The sequence below is a fragment of the Rattus rattus genome, chromosome 3, assembly GCF_011064425.1.
Source record: "Rattus rattus isolate New Zealand chromosome 3, Rrattus_CSIRO_v1, whole genome shotgun sequence".
NCBI classification, from domain to species: domain Eukaryota; kingdom Metazoa; phylum Chordata; class Mammalia; order Rodentia; family Muridae; genus Rattus; species Rattus rattus.
Genome location: NC_046156.1, coordinates 45,453,659 through 45,474,729, shown reverse-complemented (window position 1 = coordinate 45,474,729; position 21,071 = coordinate 45,453,659). Strand labels below are relative to the sequence as shown.

General features: G+C 35.2%; 1 protein-coding gene across 1 annotated transcript in view; it reads left to right on the top strand.

Annotated features, from left to right (window-relative positions):
* Positions 1–21,071, top strand: part of Col11a1 (collagen type XI alpha 1 chain) — a 189,869-nt gene that overhangs the window by 90,687 nt on the left and 78,111 nt on the right. Inside the window, 7 exon segments of the mRNA XM_032897445.1 lie at positions 3,583–3,636; positions 5,834–5,878; positions 6,224–6,277; positions 6,358–6,402; positions 15,355–15,408; positions 17,406–17,513; positions 20,195–20,248. Of these exon segments, the coding sequence (XP_032753336.1) occupies positions 3,583–3,636; positions 5,834–5,878; positions 6,224–6,277; positions 6,358–6,402; positions 15,355–15,408; positions 17,406–17,513; positions 20,195–20,248 (414 nt within the window).

Sequence of the window (21,071 nt, the reverse complement as noted above, 5' to 3'; positions counted from 1 at the left end):
GATATGCAGGATATACAGGAAAATGTTTGCATAGACATAGCTTTACTCATTTCTTGTACGTAGTTAAAAGCATTAGATAGTATAGTAAGCATGGTATACTGATTTTTTTAACTTCTAAACTATTGATGGTTGAAAATTTTATTTCTTGTTTCCATCAGTAATACAATACATGGAAATGCTAGTTTTTCCACATCCACATTAATACTCGTCTCTCTTGTGTTTTGATCACTCTCTCACGGTATTCCAAGATCTTATCATCATTCTCTTAGCATTCCCTGAACTTGGCATCTTTAATTTTTAATTGTTGTTGGTCATTTCCACAATTCTTTCTTTCTTTTTACTTTTTGCCAGGGGTTGACCACATCAACTCTCTATGTGGTCCAGGTTGTCTTCTAACTCACTGGAGCCTGCCTGTTTCCACCTCCTTAGATCACAGTTGTCTAATTGCCTACTTCCTTTCTATAAGGACTGTTGAAGTTCATTGTTTATGGGGATGATTATATTGTGCAGTAAATTGAGGGTGTTGAAAAATACAGTATGAAGTTTAGGTATGCTTTGAAGATTATTTTAAGCCATTTAGTTTGGCAAGCAGCGTATTATTGACCGCACTGTTCACCTTGAGTCTCTGTTTTAGATCAGTATATTCAAACTTGACAACTATTGGCTTCTATCAAACTCTTCATAAACATCACATCCATTTTATAAATTACATTTAAAATATGTACCTGTTATATTTCAACAGAATCTTATTATATATTCCTTGGATTGTTAAGAGGAATTTTCTCCTTGGAAAAATGGCTATATTTGAATTCCTCTTTTAGAGCCAAAGGTAAAATATATGGTTTGGCTCACTGCAGCTTTATTCACATTGTACTCAAGTATTTTCTCTGTTCTGAGCATATCCACTTTCCAAATTCAAAGACAATTTTGTCCCATCAAAAAGACAATAAGCTCAAAAAGACAGATATTGAAAGACTGTGTATATGGTCTGTACTTAATATCTTGCCTATATCAGGTAGTGAGTATTATTTTATTTATTTTCTATTATTTTACTAAATCACTTGTTACTTTAAACTTTGTAACAATAGCTATTTCATGTGTAATTTAATATTTAGTATTATATTGGAATTAGATATTTTAATATCTAAAAACTTAAGTCTAAAACTTAATAACTGAAACCTTAACATCTAATAACTTTAACTTAAAATTATTTCAGCTTATTTTAATTATATTTCTAGCAAAGGCTACTAGTAGTCTGCAATGATGAACTACCTCTGCTATTTATTCTGACATTTTTGACAAGGAGAGCATTTCCTGTGATTTAATTTGTGAGTTTAGAGTTCATATTACTCACATGCTAATTGATTTACAGAAAACAAATGATGTGACTCTATGAGCTCAGTGAGAAACACCAAGACACAAAGTAAATGTCGATTAAAGACAGTGACTTTGAAAACTTGAGTGGCTTTCTACATGCATACAGACTATGACTATGTCACATGTCACATAATAACAGATGTTGATTTTTCCTGGGACTCACTCAGACAGAGTGGATATAAGCATATAAATTGCTTAACATAGTGCATAGAAACACTTCATAAATTTTAACTGTTATTAAAATATGAAACATATGACATTCACTCATCTTTATTCTCATCTCACCAGGGAAAGCACGGGGAGTTAGAAATGCAGATAAAACATTTTGTTGTCACGAAACTTCCATTCAAAAGAAGATGGATTGAATTCAGTTTCATTTAAATATCATCTTATTTTGGCAGAGTTTTAATATTTCTTGTCTTTCTTCAAATATATATCAATGGAAAAGTTCCATGTAGCATTGGGTGCCAAACCGTCGGCCCCTCTACTTGTAGCAATAATGCATGGACTCATTCTGTGTTGGTGTACCGTGTTTTGAAGAAACAAACCCAGTGTCTTGAAAATAAAGATTAAGTGACAGGCAAAATATTGCAATTAAGTATTCTGTGGCTTAAGGGAATGACTGTGAGATGTAATAGGGTTGCATATTGTTGGAAAGAATTGAAAACTTTAAGCCCTTCCAAAAGGATTCAAGTAATAAATGAAAGCCATTTTGAAAAGGTGATCTTCCCTTGTTTTCTGTTACATGTAATTTAATTGGTGCTTTCCTATCAAGCTTAGCAGTGCCAGTCAACATGGGTACAGTGCTTACGTTAAATGCCCTCTAACAGTGGAAATGCTGTGAACTGTCTGAGATTCAGGCTTGCTGATGACATCCCCTTTCCTCTACCAACTATTCTCAAGTCCTGGCAAGTGGAATGCATTCTAAGCAATACTGCCCAGGGCTTCATAAACTTAGTCTCCCCAATAGAATGCCTAAGTTTCTCTTAAGAAAGGTCCATGTAGCACTGGGTGCCAAAACCTCGGCCCCTCTACTTGTAGCAATAATGCATGGACTCATTCTGTGTTGGTGTCCTGTGTTTTGAAGAAACAAACCCAGTGTTCTACAGTGTTCTACATTTAGGCATGATAAGCTGACATGGAATTAGAAATTCTCGGTAGTTAAGAAAGGACCACCGAGCAGTTACGTTTTCATCTTTCGTTAATGCATATCAGTTTATACTCCTTTTATATCAAAATAAATGTACATTTAACAGGTCCTAATAAATCGTTCAGGAACTTGCAGTTACTAAAACAGTTTAAGAACCTGACTATCCATGTCTAGAACTCTGAATTGTATCCATGTTTGTTAATAATAGGACAGTCTTAAAAATATGTGAACAATGTAACAAGCATATGTGCAAATCTAGATCCCATTCATAGGTCTCTTATGCAGCCTCTTCAAAATCAAGAGAGGTAAAAAGATGTATATGGGCTGACAGAATAAAACCTGTTTTAGAGTAAACTTATTCTTCATTAAGTAGAAGTGTAGTGTAGTAAATGTATTAATTGTTAATGTATTCATTTATCACCATAATCGTGTCATAATATATATATAGTTATGCATGCAATACTTTTACACAACCAACAACACATTCATTTGGTTACATTACCACAAACACCTTGGCAATAATTGTCTCCTCTGACACTAAGAGCATAGCATTAGGAATATTTCACCTCTTTTTTTCGTCCTCAGGTGCCACCATTGTGTATTTGGTCTACTATTTCCAAAGCATTTGGTAGAGCCTATAATTGTATCTTTGGATATGTATTAATATAACATTGTCAATGTGAATTTCAAAGTTTTACTCTGAAGCTTTACTCAATGTTAGGAGTGAATGATTTCTGACCTGCATTATTTGCATTTTTGTTCTGTTGGTGACCTTTAATTGTATCACTTAAAAACTTGTCACTTTTAATAATGAAAGATTTAAAACAACCGTGCCAACTAAATGTAGCATATTTTGACATCTGTTGAGTTTAGTTTTCATTTGCTTTTATGTACTGTGTTTTTGGTTATCAAGTATTTAGGACACTGTTGAATACTTAGTGATGGAAGACACCCTCTCAAGGTCATGTTGCTATTAGTGTTGTACTGATACCCACCATGTAGAGCTTTTTATATATTTCCTCTCTTTTAAATCATATTTTCTTCTTTTTGCCTAGGGACCACAAGGAAAACCAGGGCTTGCAGGACTTCCTGGTGCCGATGGACCTCCTGTAAGTCAAAGCTGTCTGTGTTGTCACTGAGATTTCCACAATCAATTGTAGTAGCCTCTATATAAAGTGACCCCCATGCTGCACAGCAGAACCTGCCAAAATGTCTCCTTCGTAATTCCACATGTTCCTTTATTTCAGTCAGCTTGTATTTTCAGTGGCTATTACTTTTTAGTGTCTGTTTCTCCTCATAGAGAACATGAGTTCATCCATTTTAAACTTGCCTCTTAGTCTTCAGCCTTAGGATTTCAGTTAATAAAACCCCATGGCCAACAACAACCTGGGGAGGATAGGGCTTCTTTAGTTCCATATTATCATCCATCACTGAGAAGTCTGGACAGGAAATCAAGCAGGGTAGGAACATAGGAAGGAGTTGACACAGAGGCTGTGGAGGAGTGCTGAGTTGGTCTTGTCTCTCTTGGCTTGCTCAGGGTGCTTCCTTGTAACCCCCAGCACCACTTTTCCCATCTGAGAACCATACATAATGGGCTTGGTCCTCCCAATCACCAACAAGAAGATGCTTGTAGGCCAGTCTGGTTGGGCCATTTCCTCAACTGAGATTCCCGTCTTATTAAATGACTCTAACTTGTGTAAGTGAACATAGACAGACAGCAGAAAGAAACACCAGGTGAAATAACACGGCAGGCATTGCTTTTTTCCTATTCTGTCCACGAAAAATTTTCAGACTATAGGGGCATTCTTCCTCCTGTGGGAATATAGAAATATCTGTTATTACTCTTTTTCACAGATACATATAATTTCTGTCTTTATTTTAAAATTATCACTTATGTTGACTCTTCAAACTACTTAGTCTAGTCTCAAGCAAGATACCAGATTTCTTATTCTGTTTTTACCTGTGGATATAAAGTATACTTTATTTATATATATATATATATATATATATATATATTATATATACATCTCAATAGCATGATAATATGATTAGTATCTTTAGTTTTTCTCGGTATTTTCATCACATGCTCCTACTGACTTTTGAGGATGCTTTTGTTTGCATAAAAAGTATCAACCAAATGAAATTTGCTTTGTGTAAGATTTTGAGATTGAACTGTTAATAACAGGATGTATTATTTTATGTGCTTTCATTTTAAAAAGATTTCATATTCAATGAAACACACACTCATCAAATATAATGTTTTTCTTCAACTACCAGCTTTCAATGTTATTAAAAGCCATGACCCTTGTACAATATTTTAATAATATTTTAGAATAAAGCATATGATTTTGGGGGTTCAAGAATCACCTCACAAACCATTTGAACACTTATCTCAGTCAGAAAGGGATAGTTTATTGGGCATATGCCCTAGGACTTGTTGAACAGGTTGACAGGTCTAGATTCAGGAGTTGAACCATAGCATTGAGTTAATTTCCTACAGGGTTTTAAAACCAGAATCCACAAATATATCTGTGTCAATTTATTTCACCAATCAGGATTTAGGCATAGGAGGCTTCCCTAGGAGCATGTCTTTGTTGTACAATTATCCTGCTCTCATTGGTTGCGGCATTCAACTGCAGTAGACGACCTGTCTTGTCTAATATTCATGCTCCAATTTGTCTACTAGGATGGGACTTGTCCCACATTCATATCTTAACTTGTCAACCAGGATGTCAGTTACCCAATAAATGTCTCTTTTTGCCAAATAGGATGTCAGTTCCCAGGGAGGTCTTGGGAAGTTAAACTTTACTAGACCACTACTCAAAATGGAAGTCTTATTCAAACTGGTTTCCTATATTGGTGCAGGTGTCTCTTTTTTTGTTGGGGTGCATAGCAGAGGCACCTGATATCATAAAAGCTTATGCATAGGTGCAGTAGGAATTGTTGGATGGTTGGTTTAGGTCCAAGCCTATTGTGGGTAACTATGCAGTATAATCCGATTGACTTCTATCATGATTGGCTCCCAAAGGCACAGAACATAATAGAATATGTAATCTGTCTTGGCATTAGAAAGTTTCCTAGTAACAGCAGAAATATATGAGAAAGTTTTCTTTTAATGGCAGAATATTCAGGTAACAATGACCTAGGCCTTAACATTTTATCTAGGCCATAACATTTCACTTAGGTCTTAACATTCCATCTAGGACATAAGAATGATCTGATGTTTTTAAAGGGGTGGAAGGTATAACAAGGTTCACAGTTACCACTAATATCTTGTCTTTACCAGTGTATGTTTGCTCCATATAGGGTCATCCTGGGAAAGAAGGCCAGTCTGGAGAAAAGGGTGCCCTGGTAGGTTACAAAGAATCTATTGAAGATCCTGTCAAACTATAAACAAGTACACCTACAATACCTAATTTTACTTTTCTGATAATAAATTTAGAAAATTGATTGTGTTATCATTTTTGTATAAAGAATTCTCAGGGTGATAGCCAAATATTTAGTGTATATAGAATAAATTACCATAATTATGATGAATCTAATACGAATTACTGAATCTCTGTATATTATTTATGTAAATATTAAACTTTTACTTAGTATTTCTTGAAACCTTTATTTGACAAAACAGCAGTACATGAATGAATAGTTTTGCCAATGTATGTTACATACATTTAAGTCACAATGAATGTTTTACAGGGTCCTCCTGGTCCTCAGGGACCTATTGGCTATCCTGGTCCCCGTGGAGTAAAGGTAAATGCTAAGCTATTTGCAAACTATTTCATTTTACGGTGAAGTGTTGTTGTTCTTTAATGTTCCTTTTTGTTCCACAGGGAGCAGATGGTGTCAGAGGTCTCAAGGGCTCTAAAGGCGAAAAGGTAAAATATGATTTTAGATGATTTTAATTTCTCATCATCCAGTATATAAAAATCAAAGTATAATCCATGGGTTTTTTTTGAAAATTTTTTCTTGAAATGCATAGAATAATTTCTTACAAGCCAGACATTATGATTTTAAGTTTTTCTCAGGACCTGTATAAAGAATTTGGTGCCCCAGGGTGAGAGCTAAACTGTAGCACAGATACAAGAAAATGTCACAAGTACACAAAGCTCTTTTTAATTACATGTGTTTGTATTGATTAAATCTCAGGTTTGTCAGTCTGCAATGGGTTGGCTGTGACATGAGGATCATTTCCAGTTATATCGTAGTAGGGTTTATTCATTTTGTCTCTACTAGAACCCCTCAAACTCATAAGCTGAAATAAATAGAAAATATAAAACTCTCTCTCTCTCTCTCTCTCTCTCTCTCTGTGTGTGTGTGTGTGTGTGTGTGTGTGTATTTGTGTGTGTGTGTGTGTGTGTGTGTGTGTGAGAGAGAGAGAGAGAGAGAGAGAGAGAGAGAGAGAGAGAGAAAGGAAGGAGAGAGAGGGAGAAAGAGTGGAAAAAACAAATTTTCTTATCTAATACTGTATTGAAGCAAAAATATTATTGGAAGGAAATAAAATTAAAACCAACAGAGGTAGATAAGTGTAGGTGCCTAAGTCTAAGAGAGGTTATGGCACATTAATAGGACTTAGGAGATTACATTTAGATTTGTTTAAGTAAACATATTTCCATGTTCCTAAATTCTTTAAAAGTAAGTTTTCAGCAATAAGGAGTTATTTTAACAATCAGGATCAGGTCTAATTCTTATTAAAATTGTATAAATATTCGAACATAAATAACATACACAAAGTCCGGCTTATTGGTAGTTTTGTTTAAATAAGTGTAAATATTTAGGAGTGTTACTTCATTGATTTCAAGGAAATAATTTATGTTTGAAACATGATAAGAGTGTTCATTGAATATATTTGATTTTAATAGGGGATAAATAAAGAAATATAAATTTATTATACCTACCGATAGTTATTTTTGTACAGAAAATACTCCTAGAAGATAGTAAATGTGTGCAATGTATTATTTTATATGTGTAGTATTAATTTTATTTGTGGTGTGTTTTCAACTAAGTCTGCCACTTTGATGACAATCCCAGTTCATCTTGATCATCATAGGTGGACATGGCTGAAAACCTTTCTGTGGTCTCAGGGGCAGCAGTGATGAGTCCTGCGTGTTTTCTGTGCGGTGACATATGTACTTCTTCATGTTAAACACCAATTCAATTGTCCTCCTGGGATTAGTACCCACCAAGGATCTTTTAGTGGTCCGTGTTTAAAAGAAAGGTGCTTAATTTAGGTGGAATGTGGTAAGTTTCTGGAGGGAGAATCAGTTGCAAAGTTCAAACTAAATAAATTATAGATGTTAGAAAGCAAATGAGGAAACACTTATGCAAAGAATAAACAGCACACTTCTAACATCAAAGCACCAAGAAATCATTGGTTACCTAGTTGTTTGTTTCAGAGGAAATGAAATGGCCAATAATCAAAAGTTTAAATTAGAATCAACATTCTGAACTCTCATATCATCTAGAACAAATGCCAAAGGAAGAGACATTTTACATTTTTATGCTTCATCTGTAAATCTAAATATGTAAATGCCTTAACTGTAACCCTACCTAGGATGATAAACAAATGATCTAGGTAAAAAAATTAATTTTTAAAAATAGAATTAATCCTGTATGTGTTATATTGAAATGAATTTTAATATGATGCTTTCTTTTTAAAATATGAAAATGTAGCTTCAATAGCTCATAGCAGATTAAGAAGAGAGGGAAGAACGGTCAGAGGGAAATGTAGCTTCTGTGGTAGAAGCTTCCCTAGAACGCTACTATTAAGAAACTCCAATCACCAAAAGTTCAACAACCCCCAAGTAAATAAAAAATATTCCCCACACTCTGTAGGGATATTCATGGTTATCAGTTGGTGAAAGAAGGAGTTAGTACACACAAATGATAATTCTCCATGCTTTTGATTTCATATCTGCCCTGACATCTCCTGTCACAGCTAAAAAAATAACAAACAAAGAAATCATATAGGTGGACTATTTTGCAGCTGTAACCAAATTCAATATAGTCTTTTCATACTCCTAAAATTACGATTTGTTAATTTAGGAATTTGAATCTAATAACTTTACATGTTATTTGTTTAGTAATGGTGACCAATGATACTCATAAATACACTGTTGTAATTTTGTACTAATTAGAAATATTTAGAAGAATGTCAGAATAACTTTTTTTGTTTTGTTTTCAAAAAGTGCATGAGTAAATACATAAGTAGAAGCAAAACAAAATGAAAGTAAACCCACTAGGATTGCCCAAAAAATCCTCACAACTTTTACTGATTCTTAGACATAGCGCCCAGCTTTGTTTAAACTGAACTTGGCAACTCTGTAATTACTTTTGTCTCGGGGGAGACAGCCATGACAGTAATGGATAGGCAGTGAATGGCCAATTTCAGTTCTAAAGCCTCTTCCATTGCTCTCAAGGCATTCAGTACACAGAAGAGCCTGCTCTTTAAAAGCCCATGAAAGCATCATGATTTACTCCTTAGGAAAAAAAGTCTGCAGACTTTCAATTTAGACATTGTAAGTTTTTGTCCCCATTTTCCGGTTTAGTCTTTGCATTTCCCTGCATCAAAATATTTGATGCAACCATTCAAGGTCCTCAAATTTGTACAGTAGCTAAATCCTCCTTTCCTTTAAAGTTAAATATCATTTCATCACATATACCAGCTGTTTTTGTCTGTTCATTAGTGAATCAATGGATGCTTTGATTGCTACTATTTTTTACTAATTATGCCCACAACCATTGGTGAATAAATACATCTAGATCCTGCATCCATTTGTCTTGATCATATTCAGATCTAAAATTTCACTTTAATTTTATCATTTTGTAGCCCACCTACTTTACGTTTTCACTTACAGCACACAAACTTCAGATAGCTTTACATTCTCATCAACACATATATTCTTTCATTATATTTAACTGCAATCTCCCATTAAGTTTTATTTGCATTTTTTAATGATTAGTGATGTTGAGTATTGATGGTGATCATTCTTTAATGTACTTATTTTTATGGGCTTTTTTATATTTGTTTTCTAATATTTTGTGAGTTGCCTCTTTATTCTGTCTTCAATGTCTTTTGAGAAACATTAAAACTCCAACAATAACAAACTACAATAACAAAAACCAAGGATGAAATAATTAAGAGGTTTTGTTTGAAGCCATGATTTCATTAGTGTCTGTCAATCATGGTAGGGAAGCTATGGCGGATAGGACTCTATCTGTGCAGAGGGTATATGGTAGGAACGTGAGGCTGATTACAATGCTCAAATGCTGCCTTGGTGAACTCCTTCTGCCAAAGTGGCCACTGCTTCTGAATGACCACAGTCTTCAAAGCAAAAAATCAAACATTAAGAACATGAGCCTTGGGTTCACATTTCATGTAGTCTTTATAGTTGAAGCTGTGATATTTTCTTGGCCTTTTTTTAATTCATAAATTGCAAACTGAAACTTGAATATTTTTCCATATGTTCACTTAGTGATTATTGGATATCTAGGTTCCTAAGTAGTCAAACAGATCTAAAATAGACCTAATGCCTAATAGAGAATGATAATTGGTCCTCTTACTTAGTGGAAGCAATGGTCTATTGTGATTAACAGCCAAAAGATGTTTTTTTGTCATAATAGATATCTATTTTGGAGCACACACACACACAAAGTTAATTTTATGAAAAAAATTAACTCAAGAGAATATCAAATTGGAATTATGAGTTGAGTCTTCAGTTAAAAGTATGACTGGGTTAGAATACAAAGGAGTGAGTCCCAGATGGATATGGTACAACAACTCTAATCCCAGTCTTTGCAACTCAATCCTAGGACATGGATGGCAATGGAAAGATGGTTAACTTAAAGGGCAAAAGGAATGATTAAAGGTTAAATCATGGTGTGTGCAGGGGCTAACTTACATTCATCATTAAAATATTAATATCTTATTTTTATTTTATTGTTATTTGTTATTATCTTTAGAAGCTTCCTTCTTTTCTTTTCCTTTTAATTTTGTTTTATTCTTTTCTTATGCAATACACCCTACTCATATTTTCTCCTCCCTACATTTCTCCCAATTCTTCTCCTACCTGCCCTTTCCCCCAAATCCACTCCTCCAGTTTCCCTTTGGAAAAGAACAGACCTATCATGGATATCAGCAGAACATGGTACAAGTTACAATAAGACTAGACACCAAAACCCTCATAGCAAGGCTGACTGATGCAACCCAGTAGGAGTGAAAGGGTCCCAAAAAGCAGGCAAAATAACCAGAGAGACTCCCAACCCCACTGTTAGGGAGTATTTGGAAATTAAAATAGAGCTATTACTTTAGTATGTGTTTAAATGGTCATTTTATATATGTCCTAATGTCTGCATATATTCACATATTAATAATTGATGAAAAAGAGACCAAGAACTTGAAAGAGACAAGGAGGGGTATATGTGAAGATTTAGACGGAGGAAAGGGAAAAGGGAAATAAATAATTGTAGTATGATCTCAAAAATAAGAAATATTTAAAAAGATAAAATATAACATTGAATAAATAGGGAGGGTTCTGTGTCTGGGAGGTATTGAAGAAGGGCATAAATATATTGTACAAAATTCTCAGAGAACTAATAAAACTGTGTGGTGGACTATCTACAACTATTGTTGGTACCAGAAAAATTGTTCTCAAAACGCTTTACATGATTTTGAACACAATAAATTTCTATTTAAAATATTATGAAATTAATAATTGATGAAAAAGAGACCTTGAAATTCCTTCCTTGAAATTAAAGAAGCATTAAGACTACCTCTGAAACTTTCCAATTTCTGGATGAGTAGCAGGAAATGTTTCTGTAGTCAAACTGTCTCTTCCATCTGCATCAGGATGCCCGCATTCAGCATCATCTTTCTGAGCAAGGGATGGGAAAATTGTCAACCTCGATGTTTAAGGGAAATTGTGAATTTGCTTCCTCACCAAATAACACAACACAGTTCAGAGACCAATGGGAGACACAAGGTGTTTATTTGATGCAAACTGCATATAACCATGAATATTCTTTCTTTTTTTTTTTTTTATTAACTTGAGTATTTCTTATGTACATTTCGAGTGTTATTCCCTTTCCCGGTTTCCGGGCAAACATCCCCCTCCCCCTCCACTTCCTTATGGGTGTTCCCCTCCCCACCCTCCCCCCATTGCCGCCCTCCCCCCGACAGTCTAGTTCACTGGGGGTTCAGTCTTAGCAGGACCCAGGGCTTCCCCTTCCACTGGTGCTCTTACTAGGATATTCATTGCTACCTATGAGGTCAGAGTCCAGGGTCAGTCCATGTATAGTCTTTAGGTAGTGGCTTAGTCCCTGGAAGCTCTGGTTGCTTGGCATTGTTGTACTTATGGGGTCTCAAGCCCCTTCAAGCTCTTCCAGTTCATTCTCTGATTCCTTCAATGGGGTCCCGTTCTCAGTTCAGTGGTTTGCTGCTGGCATTCGCCTCTGTATTTGCTGTATTCTGGCTGTGTCTCTCAGGATCGATCTACATCGGCTCCTGTCGGTCTGCACTTCTTTGCTTCATCCATCTTGTCTAATTGGGTGGCTCTATATGTATGGGCCACATGTGGGGCAGGCTCTGAATGGGTGTTCCTTCAGTCTCTGTTTTAATCTTTGCCTCTCTTCCCTGCCAAGGGTATTCTTGTTCCTTTTAAAGAAGGAGTGAAGCCTTCACATTTTGATCATCCGTCTTGAGTTTCATTTGTTCTAGGCATCTAGGGTAATTCAAGCATTTGGGCTAATAGCCACTTATCAGTGAGTGCATACCATGTATGTCTTTCTGTGATTGGGTTAGCTCACTCAGGATGATATTTTCCAGTTCAACCATTTGCCCTAATTTAATTTCATAAACTCGTTGTTTTTGATAGCTGAGTAATATTCCATTGTGTAGATGTACCACATTTTCTGTATCCATTCCTCTGTTGAAGGGCATCTGTTCTTTTCCAGCTTCTGGCTATTATAAATAAGGCTACGATGAACATAGTGGAGCACGTGTCTTTTTTATATGTTGGGGCATCTTTTGGGTATATGCCCAAGAGAGGTATAGCTGGATCCTCAGGCAGTTCAATGTCCAATTTTCTGAGAAACCTCCAGACTGATTTCCAGAATGGTTGTACCAGTCTGCAACCCCACCAACAATGGAGGAGTGTTCCTCTTTCTCCACATCCTCGCCAGCATTTGCTGTCACCTGAGTTTTTGATCTTAGCCATTCTCACTGGTGTGAGGTGAAATCTCAGGGGTTGTTTTTGATTTGCATTTCCCTGATGACAAAGATGTTGAACATTTCTTTAGGTGTTTTCTCAGCCATTCGGCATTCCTCAGCTGTGAATTCTTTGTTTAGCTCTGAACCCCATTTTTTAATAGGGTTATTTGTCTCCCCTTGGTCTAACTTTTTGAGTTCTTAGTATATTTTGGATATAAGGCCTCTATCTGTTGTAGGATTGGTAAAGATCTTTTCCCAATCTGTTGGTTGCCGTTTTGTCCTGACCACAGTGTCCTTTGCCTTACAGAAGCTTTGTAGTTTTATGAGATCCCATTTGTCGATTCTTGATCTTAGAGCATAAGCCATTGGTGTTTTGTTCAGGAAATTTTTTCCAGTGCCCATGTGTTCCAGATGCTTCCCTAGTTTTTCTTCTATTAGTTTGAGTGTGTCTGGTTTGATGTGGCGGTCCTTGATCCACTTGGACTTAAGCTTTGTACAGGGTGATAAGCATGGATCGATCTGCATTCTTCTACATGTTGACCTCCAGTTGAACCAGCACCATTTGCTGAAAATGCTATCTTTTTTCCATTGGATGGTTTGGGCTCCTTTGTCAAAAATCAAGTGACCATAGGTGTGTGGGTTCATTTCTGGGTCTTCAATTCTATTCCATTGGTCTATCTGTCTGTCTCTGTACCAATACCATGCAGTTTTTATCACTATTGCTCTGTAATACTGCTTGAGTTCAGGGATAGCGATTCCCCCTGAAGTCCTTTTATTGTTGAGGATAGTTTTAGCTATCCTGGGTTTTTTGTTATTCTAGATGAATTTGCAAATTGTTCTGTCTAACTCTTTGAAGAATTGGATTGGTATTTTGATGGGGATTGCATTGAATCTGTAGATCGCTTTTTGGCAAAATGGCCATTTTACTATATTAATCCTGCCAATCCATGAGCATGGGAGATCTTTCCATCTTCTGAGGTCTTCTTCAATTTCTTTCTTCAGAGTCTTGAAGTTTTTGTTGTACAAATCTTTTACTTGCTTGGTTAAAGTCACACCGAGTTACTTTATATTATTTGGGTCTATTATGAAGGGTGTCGTTTCCCTAATTTCTTTCTCGGCTTGTTTCTCTTTTTTGTAGAGGAAGGCTACTGATTTATTTGAGTTAATTTTATACCCAGCCACTTTGCTGAAGTTGTTTATCAGCTTTAGTAGTTCTCTGGTGGAACTTTTGGGATCCTTAAATATACTATCATATCATCTGCAAATAGTGATATTTTGACTTCTTCTTTTCCGATCTGTATCCCCTTGACCTCCTTTTTTTGTTGTCTGATTGCTCTGGCTAGAACTTCAAGAACTATATTGAATAAGTAGGGAGAGAGTGGGCAGCCTTGTCTAGTCCCTGATTTTAGTGGGATTGCTTCAAGTTTCTCTCCATTTAGTTTAATGTTAGCCACTGGTTTGCTGTATATGGCTTTTACTATGTTTAGGTATGGGCCTTGGATTCCTATTCTTTCCAGGACTTTTATCATGAAGGGGTGTTGAATTTTGTCAAATGCTTTCTCAGCATCTAATGAAATGATCATGTGGTTTTGTTCTTTCAGTTTGTTTATATAATGGATCACGTTGATGGTTTTCCGTATATTAAACCATCCCTGCATGCCTGGGATGAAGCCTACTTGATCATGGTGGATGATTGTTTTGATGTGCTCTTGGATTCAGTTTGCCAGAATTTTGTTGAGTATTTTTGCGTCGATGTTCATAAGGGAAATTGGTCTGAAGTTCTCTTTCTTTGTTGGGTCTTTGTGTGGTTTAGGTATAAGAGTAATTGTGGCTTCATAGAAGGAATTCGGTAGTGCTCCATCTGTTTCAATTTTGGAATAGTTTGAATAATATTGGTATGAGGTCTTCTATGAAGGTCTGATAGAATTCTGCAAAATATTTTAAATTTAAATATACTTTGATCATATTCTTCTGCTACCCCAAGTCTTTTCAGATCCTTTCTTCCTCCCTACCCTCCTAACTGTAAGTTCTTTCACAAACTAACAACCCCACGAAACACATTAAGATAAAATAAAAAAATAGCCAAACAGAAAACAATATAAAACAAATCAAGAATTGTAAGTAATAAAAACACAGAGAACATTATGTAGACCATTACATGTTGGTCAACTCCTCCGGAATATGAGATCGTCCCTGGAGTGTTTTATAGTCCCAGTGTCACCCCATTGGAAAAAACTGAGCATCAAAAATATTCTTATGTACAAAGTGTAAAAACATATTCTCAAGATTATTAATTTGTGTTAACAAAAATTATTTAAATATTTATTTTGTTTCAAAAATTTGAAAGAAATGCTAGTGTAAAAGAATAATTACTTTCTCTAAGACACAGGAAAGAATTAATGAATATATTTGTGAAAATTTCTGTGACTTATACCCATTGCAGAAGGATAGTAGGACTCTGAAGATAATTGATTGGATCAGGGATGGAACAGAGGCGGGGTGGTTACATGACTGGAACTTATATTTCACAGGAGCTTCTGATTATTAATATTCATTTTATATAGGTTTATTTTGAGTGATTCTAATTATTGATTAAAGTTTTCCTTATTCATGATATTTTTAGGGTGAAGATGGCTTTCCAGGATTCAAAGGTGACATGGGTCTTAAAGGTGACAGAGTGAGTAAAAAGGAACTTTGCAATATTCTATATATTTTAACGCACTGTATCTTTTAGGTAAGGATTCTACTGCTGTGATAAAACACCATGGTCAAAAGAAACTTAAAGAGGAAAGGGTTTATTTTCCTGACAGTTTCAGGGAAAGGTCTGTCGCTGATAGAAGTTAGGGGGGAATCGAGGCAGGAGAGGAACTTGGAGGAAGGAGCTGATGCAAAAGCTATGAAAGATTGCTGTCCACTGCCTTCCTCTTAATAGCTTGGTCATTCTTACTTTACCCAGAACCATTGTTCCTGTCATCCCACAAACCTTCCACATCCATCTTTAATAAAGAAAATACACACCTAAAAGTGCATAGGCCAATCTGGTGGGGGCATTTCCTCAACTGAAGTTCTTTTTCTAGAATGTCATTAACTTGTTTCAAGTCAACATAAATACTAGATAGCACAATGTATACATATATTTTTCTTAGCATTAAATACAGAAAACAAAGGTTAAGTGAAATATTAGAGACAGTTGACTTTAGTTCTTAGGTAATGAGTGGACAATATGTTTATAGTGCCAGTGTTTTTCTATGTTATGTTACTTTTTATAGGAGCACATAAATGTATGAATTTATGTATGTATGTAACCTATTGGGTTGCTTTCTAATTAAACCATCATGTTAAAAGTATAGATTTCATGGGGAAAGAACTTAAAACATCTGACTTCCAGTAATTTGACAGATTTGTGTTAGTTGCTAGATGCTTTTATGCAACTATACATTAACTAAATACTCCCTATACATTCTTTTCCTTAAACTTTGCTTTTGTTATTGTTTTAAGACAGAGCCTTGCTTTGTAACCATAGCTAGACTTGCACTCATTATATTGCCCTGGTTAGCATCAAATTCACAAAGACCACTTGCTTCTGCCTTCTGAGTACTGAGATTAAAGACATGAACCACTCAGAATGTTTGACATGCTTGTAAAAAGAGCTATGCTTAATAGAAGTTTCAGAAGGATATGTGTACTAAATGCATTTTCCTAGTGTTGAAGATGTAATTCTGCATTTTGAAAATGCTAGACAAGCATTCTCCTACTGATCTATATACCCAAATACATTTTTGGCAGTCTCACCTCAACAATGGATTCATTAAGCTCTAACCTGAACAATATCTATATAAAATCGAATAGTATTGTTTATGGCAGTTTCAGAATAGCATGGTCAAAGGAGTAGAAGAAAGGAATGTGGTTTTATTTTAAATTTTGTGTACATATTATTAACTTTGATGTTTGAGAGCCATATTGTGCAACTCTCATGCATTTTAATTTTTTTATGATATTCAGAATTACAGAGTGTAAAGATAGTGTTTTTACACAATTTATATCTGGTAATAAGTTGTTTGGAAATGGAGTGACTGACCTGGTACACATTAAATACATTACAGGGAAGATTTATTTTATAACTCATATGAATACACAATCTATCTGATCAAAGAAGCAGACCTCAGAGTAGTTGGGATTCTGTGAAACTCATGTCCGGGGTTGAAATTGAGCTTCTACTGTGTTCATTACAATTTTAAGAAGTCCAAAGGGAAGACTCTTGTGTTCTAAATGATAGATTCCAAAACTGCTTTCAAATCTTTGTTCTTCATTCTTTCTCATCTCTTTCTCTCCCTTTTGCCTCCTCTTTTCCCCTTCTCTCCTCTCTCCCTCCCCCTTCCTCTCTCCTCTCTTCTCCTCATCCCCCATATATGAAACATTCTGGAAGTACACATGGTACCACCAAGCTTCTGCAGCTTTTTGAATATTAGGCCACATTCTGGTATTAATTCAATAATGAAATGCTTGTTGATGTCAAACTACTTCAACCCCCTTTTCAAATGCAAGCATGCGAGCAAACAAAACATGAAGCAACAAACCGAGAGTCATAAAACCTGATTCTCTAATAGATTAGAATCTCTACCTACATCTCTGTTCATGTTTTAAATGAATACACAATGTTACTTTGCATTTCAGGGTGAAGTGGGTCAAGTTGGTCCAAGAGGAGAAGATGGCCCTGAAGGCCCCAAAGGCCGTGCAGGCCCAACTGGAGACCCAGGTCCCTCTGGCCAAGCAGGAGAGAAGGTTGGTGGCCATTTATCTCTCAGATTATATCTATAGAGTGCTCTGGGTAATTATAAACATTTATATTATTAAAGCAAAGTACTTGTATTTAGGGTGAAGTACTCTTAGAGCAAGGGCAGGACACTTGCTCGTGAGTTGGCCACATTGGTCTTTATTCTCCTGTCTTAGGTAGGGTTTGACTGCTGTAAACAGACACCATAACCAAGGCAACTCTAATAAGGACAATATTTAATTGGGGCTAGCATACAGGTCAGAGGTAAGTCCACTATTATCCATGTAGGGCATCCAGGCAGATGAGGAACTGGAGGGCCTAAGAGTTCCACCTCTTGTTCCAGGCAGCTAGGAATTGGACCCATGCCCTGAGTGACACACCTACTTCAACAAAGCGACACTTCCTAAAGTGCCACTCCCTGGGCCAAGCATATATAAACTCTCAGACCTTCCATGGGGTTATCAGGAACAGATAGTTTGTAAACTTACCCATATTCGTTTTAGAGAATAAATGTGGTAAATATTAAAGAAACATTGAGTGATGGCTTACCTGTTGTTTCAGACCAAACCAAATTATATTTATATGAACAAAGTGGGTGTTTTTCTTTTTATATATTAACATATTTTCATGAGGTATTAGTTAAAGTATGTAGATAGATAGAGAAATATATATACATTAAGAAAGCATAAATAGTTTTTCTACCTGTGGATGTAATTCATATGATTTCTTTTCTTTGTATATATATTTTTCTCCAACAATAACGTGTTGTCAGGAAAATAAAGAAATCCAAGTCAACATAAAGTTGTAATATTTCCACCTGCACACTTTCTGACTTTGAAGGAAGATTCGTTGGTTTTGTGTAGACATTGTGAGGACAATAATGATTGTCCCACCTATAATCACTGATGTACCAGTTTTACAGTACACATGCTTTGAAAACCGTTGCCTCTGCTGAACTGATCACCACTGTGTTATATAGTCAGGGAGGAGAGATTCTAGGAAGCCAATGCTTGAAGCTTGAAGGCTGTTAGATCCTTCTCCTTCTCCTTCTCCTTCTCCTTCTCCTTCTCCTTCTCCTTCTCATTCTCCTTCTCCTTCTCCTTCTCCTTCCCCTTCCCCTTCCCCTTCCTCTTCCTCCTCCTCTTTCTTCTTTCTTCCTTCCTCCCTCCTCCTTCTTATTTTTCTTCTGATGTTCACTGTCATGTGATCAAACTTCTTTGATGACATTCTTCTCAGCTCTACTGTTATATAAAAATGGTCCCAGATATTATTCTAAAGCAAGCATTGCCCTATGATTCTCCACGTGCAGCATCTCATTGTTGCATGTCTATTCCTGGCATTTATAACATCATCATTTAAAAGAATATGTGTTATCTGGATTCATTTCAAAAGAATTCTAAAGTCAATACAGTTATACAATCTGATGTGGCAATTAATATAGAGTCCAGATTGCTTTGTGATCACTCGGGAATTCCATTTGCCTTGAAATTGGTGGCATAAAATCATGAAATAAGCTATGGTAGCTTAATATATCCAAGGGACATCATTAAAAGCAAGTTTTGTAGGGCTTATTTGCATATTCTCCATGTGGGAATTGCTTATCTATGCAGGTTCAGCTATAATTCATACAACTTTTTTCTTATCTGTAATGACAAGGTCGTATGCCATGCTCTTCCCTGATTTTTTTCCAGCAAAACTTTTGGTTTTCTCTAAATGTTTTGTTTATGTTTTAACATTGCATATATAAATTTGGGCTTTCATTTTCTTCTACTTTTTTTTGAAAATGTGCATTTTAAATAATGATACTGATTGTGCTAAAGTTTAAAAAATTAAGGAAAAACATTCTGTATTATTACTTATGATTTTGTTATAAAAAGTGATGTCCAGAACTCCACCAAATTTAAAACAATTCATTATTTTCTTACTTGTAGTTTTTGTCTTTTTTTTTATAGGGAAGAATTATTTGGGGACGAATTTATCAGAAAACCTTCTTAAGCCACAGTATTAGTTGCATATTTTTTGAATTAGTTGTAATCTAAATTTGTTTCAACAATTTCAAAATGAGGGATAAATTCATTAGACCTGAAAAATATAGTTATATATTCAAATACCCTTTAGTGGAATAACATTCCATGTAAACTGTCACCATTCACTATAGCTCTTAATACATCCTGAATATATTAACCCAGATTTACCCAGTTTTTATACAAATTACTTGTTTTCTTAAGATTTAATTAGGAGTTATCAAACACAATTATTTAGATTTTAGTTAATAACAAATTACCTAATTATTTGATTTTTAGTGAGAATATGATAGAAATGTTATCATAAAGATTTTTTTTAATTGGCATGGTAAGTTCTGAATGTATTCCCAATTATTTCAACTAACTTAAATTCATGCTTAATTAAAAAGTTAGTTGTCTTTGGTTATGCTTTAAGATTTATAAGTACATGAGAATGTTCTTCTCTTAAGTTACAATCATTTATACAACAGAGTTCTTAGGTGTTTATAAATATTTAAAATATATACATTGTAACAATTTTATGAAAATTTTCATGAAAATAATGTAGTGTAAATATCTGCATTATTTCAATTATTCAAATTCTTTGTTCAAATATCCAGAAAATTGTCACAGAAACAATTCTATATAGGCTGTGTATTTTTATTGTTTGTTTTTCATAATTTTAGGGAAAACTTGGGGTTCCAGGATTGCCAGGATATCCAGGAAGACAAGGTCCAAAGGTAAAATGATTTGAAATTTATATGTCTATGTGATAAACAGTTAAATTAACAATCTAAACTTAGAAACTTATTTTTTAGACCAGGAGAAAAGAAAGAATAAAATACAGTTTTCTTCAATTTAATACTTATCACCAAATAAAAAAATAAACATCCATGTATAATAAAACACACACACACACACACACACACACACACACACACACACACACACACTCACCTGGAGTGTGCTTGGAGAGTCTTGATTATGTTATGTCTTGGAGAAACTCTGGACACAGGATTTTTATGAAAGAAAAATTTTTTCCTTTGACAGTCGGAATAAGAACATATGAGGGAAGAACACTAAAATATTTTTAATTACACAGTAGATGTTATATGGAAAATACCATTTTATTTTATTTCTATTACCATTGTGGTTTGAGCCATTTAATTTATATTTATTTATTTATTTGTGTATGTACATGTGTGCTCACATCCAAAGGCACATACATGAGGGACAGGGGACGGTTCTCAGGGATGAATTCTTTCTTTCCACTATGTGAGTTCCAGGCATCAAACTCTGGTTCTCAGGTGGAAAGTGCCCGTAAGCAGTGAGCCATATAGCTGCCTCTGTTCCATTATTTTTAAAATAATTGACTCTCCATTATACCAACATACATTTCCTCAGAGTGTTGTAACAAATCTTTGGTGAGTTAGAACAACAGAACATTTTACCATCGCCTTTCTTAATAGTAGAAGTCTGTGATTAAGGTTCTGTTGGGACCAAACACTCTCCAAAAACTCCAGGAGAGAATGGGTCCTGGTTTCCTGGCGCTTATGCTACGTC